Source organism: Carassius carassius, chromosome 3 (genome assembly GCF_963082965.1).
Source record: "Carassius carassius chromosome 3, fCarCar2.1, whole genome shotgun sequence".
NCBI classification, from domain to species: Eukaryota; Metazoa; Chordata; class Actinopteri; order Cypriniformes; family Cyprinidae; genus Carassius; species Carassius carassius.
In genome coordinates, this window is record NC_081757.1 from 38,506,733 (window position 1) to 38,513,672 (window position 6,940).

Consider the following 6,940-nt stretch of genomic DNA (forward strand, 5'->3'; position numbering starts at 1 on the left):
TTGCAGGCGGTCCAAGATCCATGAAGTCAGGAATGCATTAGAGCCCATGTTTCTAAAGACATACGTCTCATTCCTTATCAGCTGAGTCACTGAAAAATATTCAATATCAGGGCAATATTAATATTGCAAATTTTCAGAGGCCCCGATTTAAGCAAGCTACCAGTACTTAGAGCAGCAATATGGTTAATGATGTCTCATTTCTCCTGCAGGATATCTCCAGATGGAGTAGATATTGTACTGGACTGTTTGTGTGGAGAGAACACAGGAAAAGGCCTAACTCTGCTCAAGCCCATGGGAACGTACATCCTGTATGGTTGGTATAAACGGATGAAGAGCATTTACTGAACACTGAAATTAATTAAACCTTTCAAAATTGTCATCATTAAAGGGATACTCCACCCCAAAATGAAAATTTTGTCTTTAATCACATACCCTCATGTCGTTCCAAACCCGTAAAAGCTCCGTCTTCGGAACACAATTAAGATATTTTAGATGAAAACCGGGAGGCTTGTGACTGTCCCATTGACTGCCAAGAAAATTACACTGTCAAGGTCCAGAAAAGTATGAAAGACATCGTCAGAAAAGTCCATCTGCCATCAGTGGTTCATCCGTAACGTTATGAAGCGACAAGAACACTTTTTGTACGTGATGAAACAAAAATAACAACTTTATTCAGCAATTCACCTCCTCTGTGTCTCTCCGCATCACCGTAGAAGGGAGCGTACGCTCTTCTGTGTCAGCAATACCACAAGGATATGTTTCCTACATGTATTTACACTATCATTTGAAAAGAAATCAGTGCACTTGTGTAGCATAGCTGACACAGATCAGCGTACACTGCATGCTGCCTGTAATAGCCTACACATAAAGAATAGCAGCCGATATATCGGTATCAGTCTTTTTTTTACTCTCTAATATCGGTATCGGCATTGGCCCTCAAAAAACCCATATTGGTCGGGGTCTAAAAACAATTATTAAAAAATTGAATTTAAAGTACATTTAATTTGACATTATTACAAATTAGACACTAATTTGACATTATTACAAAGTGCATTTTTAAAAGCAAAGCATATTTAAGTGTGTTAGGAAACATTGTGTACTCTCTTTAAGTACACTTAAGTCACCTTATACTTCATCAATCTTATAATATCTGCAAAAACAGTATTTAAATTATTATTATTTATTTTTTTTAGTTTGAAGTACACAACAAGTGGACATGAACAATGATGACAGAACTATCATCTTTGGCAACTATTGCATCATGCAATGGATTGTAGAGAAAGAGATAAAAATGTAGTAAGATTTCATTCCCCATGAGTAGGAAATATCCAAAAGGTTAATTTGTGACCTCTTGACCCTTATTTAAAATCAGTCACAAGGTGTCACATTCTAGGTGGCCAACAGCAAATTGAGGTTAATCACATAATTCTCACAAAGGATAATGCCTGCAGCTTTTATTACTTCAATTCCCTTAGCTTTCTGGTCCATTAGGAATATTTAATTAGGAGGGACACCACAGAGCAGAGATAATGTAAAATTTTGGTTTAAGAACACATTGCTGCCAAATGAATGAATCAGTCAACATAATTCTGGATGGAGCTTATTAATAAGAGAGCCATTTGGCATTGCTGTAATAGTGCCATGTTTTATTGCTTCACATGCCAAGACTCTACTTTGTATCTTTTAACATTGTGTGCATTAAAAATAGAATGGGTAATTACTGAACCACTTGCATCTACAAAATTGATAATTGTTTTTAAACATGTTTTCCTATTACTCCCAATCTGCCATTGGTTAAGTTAAAGCTTGATAGACTGGTTGAACCAATAGTTTTGTATCAGGTTTTTTGGGATGCTCAAACAGTGGAGTATTTTGAATGCTTCACAGAGACACAATGTTACAATGTTAAATGCATTTTATTCAAGTAGTCTGCTATCTTATGAAGAATTCATTGATTTACATTCAAAGCTGTCAGAATTTTATCTTACTTTTTGGCCATAAAAATGTCAGCCACTGCACAATATTTTTGCTCCGTTTGGGCATCTGAATAAAACTGAAGTGTTTTTCTTCCTGAAGTATGAGCTCCATATTTTCCTATATAAGCCATAGAAGTCTGGTGTATCAAATATAATACTCAACAAAAAGCACATGTGCAAACCTTTTTTATATCACATTTAAAAAGGCTTCTGTAAAATATATACAGTACTAAAATATATCTTTGTGAACATATTTCCAGGTTCATCAAACATGGTGACAGGAGAGACGAAAAGTTTCTTCAGTTTTGCAAAATCTGTGAGTAGAGTTAAAAATATCTATTTTCCATAACATCTTACGTGTTGGACCATCAGTTTTTTTTGTTAAAAACACTGGTCTTTATCTCACAGTGGTGGCAGGTTGAGAAGGTGAACCCTATCAAACTCTATGAGGAGAATAAAGTCATAGCTGGATTCTCACTCCTGAACCTCCTCTTCAAGCAGGGAGGGTGCAACCAAGTCAAAGCAGCGGTGCAAAAACTTCTGTCCCTTTACGACCAAAAGAAGATCAAGCCTGTTGTTGATTCCTTATGGGCGCTCGAGGAGGTAAGAGACAGCGCTTTCAAAAGCAATCAAATTTTCTTCCAACTTATGAAATGTATAAAGACATCTTACTCATGTACTCCAACAGTCCGATGTTTGGAATATTTAAGATTTTGTAATATTCATTTGTTATATTCAAATTGAAAACCGTTCTTTAAATTGTAAAAGTACTTTAAAATATTACTACTTTAAAATAAATCCAGCCGAAAGTAACAAAAGAAAAATTACAAACTTTTGACTGGTAGTGTATCTTTACATGCATATTTTACTTTTAGAACTGAAAATCACAATTTGTACTCATTTTAATGCAAAGAAGTTAACCAATCATAACAGAGCGCATTTACACAGAAGCCTTAAAGATGCAATGGCAGATACAAAAATTGACATTTGGGTAGTGGGTAGTGAATGGCAATTCGCAGATGATAGGATCTCTATATTCTGCAAATTACCATTCACTACCCATTCTCCATTTTAATGTGATGAAATTTAGTCAGAGTTGACTCAGTGTTGACTTTAAAGGGGTCATATGATGCGATTATCCTTTCTCTTTGGAGAGTTACAAGCTCTTGGTGCATGAAGAAGATCTCTATAGTTGCAAAGACTAAAGTCTCAAATCCAAAGAGATATTCTTTATTAAAGTTAAGACTCTGCCTCACCCCTCTAAAACGGCTCATTCAAACACGCCCCACATGTCTATGTCACTGTGTGGAAATATTTGCGTATTGCCGCCCAAATGTTCATGCAAAGAAAGAAGACGTGGTTTCAGTAAAACAGTTAGTGTTGAAGCAGCCATGTCAGGGAGATGCTGTGTGTGCTTTCTGCATTTCCACCACGGTCTAAAGTACCGGGAAGATTAGGCAAATAGTCTGGTGACGTAGGTCTGCGTGTGTTTCTCAATACAAAGTACGCTGATTTTGGACTCGCATCCTCGGTAGTTCAGACTTTGTGCTTTCGATTCGGGAGTGTGATGTCCGCCACGACGCAAATCCGGTAATTCTGCAAACAGCAGCGTACTTGATAACTTCAGTCAGCTCGCCTTGGCTACTGCAATTTTCCTCACTGTATATTTACAATAAAAAGAAATAAGATATCAAATACCACTGCCTCCTTTCTTTTTTCATTTAAACATAATAATAGCTGCAGGACTGTACTTAGTTACAGCCATTACAATGAAAATGAAAGAGAGAGAGAGAGATAGATGGACACACAGTGGAGTCAGCTGTCTTAACCGTGCATGGCCTGTGTACTGCAAACACATATGAGCTTCATCATGTGTCTGTCACGTGACTCTGTTCCTCTTTCGGTCTTGAACTTATGGTAAAACGAAGGACATTATTGACTGTCTTTACATTTATTTTGAAAGATAAAAAGTGGCATTACATTTCCCATGAGTGCTCGCGGTGTTCGGCCAATCACAATGCACTGGGTCAGTTGGCCAATCAGAGCAGACTGCGCTTGTCAGAAGGAGGGACTTTGTAGAAAATGACTCGTTTGAGGGAGACAGGGCATAGAGGACCTACAATAATGTACAGTATTTGAAAAATAATGTGTTTTTTGAACATTAAAGCATGTCAACATATTCTGTTACACCAAATACACAAAATAATCATATGACCCCTTTAATTTTGTTGATCAATTTAACACAATGACTCACTTTCTTTGTGCTTGGCTTGTCAGTGTGATTTCACTTCAGATTTCTGTCATCAGTCAATCAATAAATTTACCTCCTCTAAATCCCTGAAAATTGATTTCCCTAAAGCCCTTTGAAAGCTTGGCTTTTAAGAACTTTGAAAGTAAGACGCGTGCCAACCTCCGTTCCTGCATGCAGTCAGCTGCTGTCTCAGACAATCAGATGACAGGTGGGCAGTCCGGCCCTGGTGCATCTTTTTGCTTTGATTAGGGCTGGTTTATGTCGTTCTGTTCTTCCCACATGGTCAGACAGACCTCCCTCTGTGAAACCCAACAGAGCAGCACAGACTGCAGCCAAACCTGCCTGTGTTTAACAGAGCTGTGTGTGATATGCTTCAATCACATTGCAGAAGTCTCATAGAGTTGGTTGATAGCACATGGAGTGATTATTGATTAAAAAAAATGGTTTTGGTGAGTAAATCAAGTCAGTGGAATGAGCTTTGGAATGAGATTGATTCACTTGCATTATTTTTATCAAATAAAAACAGAAAGCATAAATCTTGAGTTTTAGTGACTACATTTTCTTAATACATCTGCAGATAGCATCTGTCATTCACGTTATAGCACAGTGCATAAAAGATAAAAATGACATGCGATTTAAAATCAGAGGAAATAATACTTTAGACTGCAGAAGAACAATATTCAAAATAATACTTGAACATCGACATTCACAGTAAAATTGTACTGTCAAATGTGCTTTTTTTGTGGCTGAATCACAGCCAAGAACATATTTTGAACAACAATACTGTTCCTCATGTGAAATTGTGTTATGCTAGGCTGAACTCATATAATACACTAAGCTTTAATAGCTGTCATCTGCATGACTCTCTGTGTACTGTGATTCACTCTCCCACTGAACTCTTTCACACATTTCCACCAATGTTTCCCTGCAGCTGGTGGAGTGCAGTGTTTATATCACACTGATTGATTGCATCAACCGAGAGCATGTCTTGACTCTTGAATTTGTGGATATTACTGCATTTGTTGTCTTTTTGTGTGTATACGTAATCAAATTTGGTTCTTGTGTTTTCCTACATGGCTTTTGTGGGGAAATTGCTGTCTGTCAGTACAAGAATGCATCACTGACAGATGTTTTTATGGCTGTGCTGGAGCCTAGAGGCTGCATCACGACTGCTCAGGAAAGACTGTTTTATAAGAGATGACCACAAGCTTGAATCGTTTTTAGTCAGAATATCACAGGTTTGGTTTCAATACAACAATATAATATAATATTATATTTCTTTCATAACACAAAAACATGGAAAAGTAAGATAAGGTTATGTCCAAAATAAGTAGGCCTACCCAACAAGCAGGCACCCTCCAGAATTTAATCGAAACTTACTATCTGATTAAACAGAATTGGATTTTAGAACAAACAAAAAAAGCATATTGAAATTCAAATAAATGCATACACATAAGGGTAATTAATTCGAAAAGGAAAGTTCTTATACACGAATAATCGTGTTCTTCTAAATGCTAATTCTAAACAATCGAGAGCTCATTATGCAATACACACCTGTAATTCTGTTTGTTAGCTGTGATCTTTTGGAGAGACTTCAAAGCAGTGAACTGGTAACATTAGCATGTCCAGCTGGTGCAGATGCAGAGAATGTGGATTTGTGCAAGGCATGCTACTCAATGACATCACATTTCATTAAATATTGATGCTCACACCATGGAACTGTAAGCCTTAAACATGAAAAGAAGATCTTTTTCTGACAATTTACAATTTTTCCCCTAACTGGATGAAAGCCCATTTCAGCCACTGAATAACAAAATGTAAGAAGTTAATTGCGAGTTTTTCTCTCACTTTTTTTTCTCTCAGAACTGTAAGATATAAACTCGCAATGGTTCTTTTAATAACTGTTCTCTGAAAGGATTGTTGGGAAACTGAAAATTGTTCTTCCATGGCATCACTGTGAAAACCTCCTTTTGTAAATTTTATTTTTAATAATGTATGTCGAGTTTAGAGGGATTTTGATTAGATGAACACTATCTCACTTAAAGAAATCTTTCACCACCAAATTAAAATTTGCCGAATATGTTCTCACCCTCAGACCATCCAAGATGTAGATGAGTTTTTTCTTTATCAGATTTGGAGAAATTTAGCATTTCATTACTTTCTCACCAGTGGATCCTCTGCGGTGAATGGGTGCCGTCAGAATGAGAGTCCAAACTGCTGCTAAAAACATGACAGTAATCTGCAACTAGTGCTTGTTTGTAAGAAACAAAACATCCAATATATATATATTTTTTTACTTCAAACTGTCACTTCTGACTAACATACCAAAATAATTCCCAAATAGTCCATCCCCTTTTGTCCTCTCACATTAAAATCCACCAACATATTTGTTTAGAACTGTTTTTTTTTCTTGCATATTTCTCTACTGATTCAGATTAGATGACTTTTTCACTGGAGATATCAAAAATATGGTATAAATAACTCGTATTTCGCAGATTTGAAGTTATAACATAGTTCACCCAAAAATGTTTTAAAAAAAACATTTATTCACTGTTATATGTTGTTCCAAAACTGTATGAGTTTCTTTCGTCTGTTGTACTCAACGGAAGATATTTTGTTGATTGTGGGTTACCAAACATGTGACCATTTGCTTACATACTGCCCCCCCCCTTTTTGGGTGTACTATCCATTTTAAATCATGTTGATTAAATAG

At 36.4% G+C, this 6,940-nt stretch overlaps 1 protein-coding gene across 1 annotated transcript in view; it reads left to right on the forward strand.

The window, feature by feature from the left end:
• The window catches only part of LOC132126471 (synaptic vesicle membrane protein VAT-1 homolog-like), a 32,921-nt gene that overhangs the window by 6,617 nt on the left and 19,364 nt on the right, over window positions 1–6,940 (forward strand). The window contains exons 5-7 of the mRNA XM_059537728.1: window positions 210–313; window positions 2,237–2,292; window positions 2,385–2,579. Of these exons, the coding sequence (XP_059393711.1) occupies window positions 210–313; window positions 2,237–2,292; window positions 2,385–2,579 (355 nt within the window). The remainder of the gene's footprint in view (window positions 1–209; window positions 314–2,236; window positions 2,293–2,384; window positions 2,580–6,940) is intronic.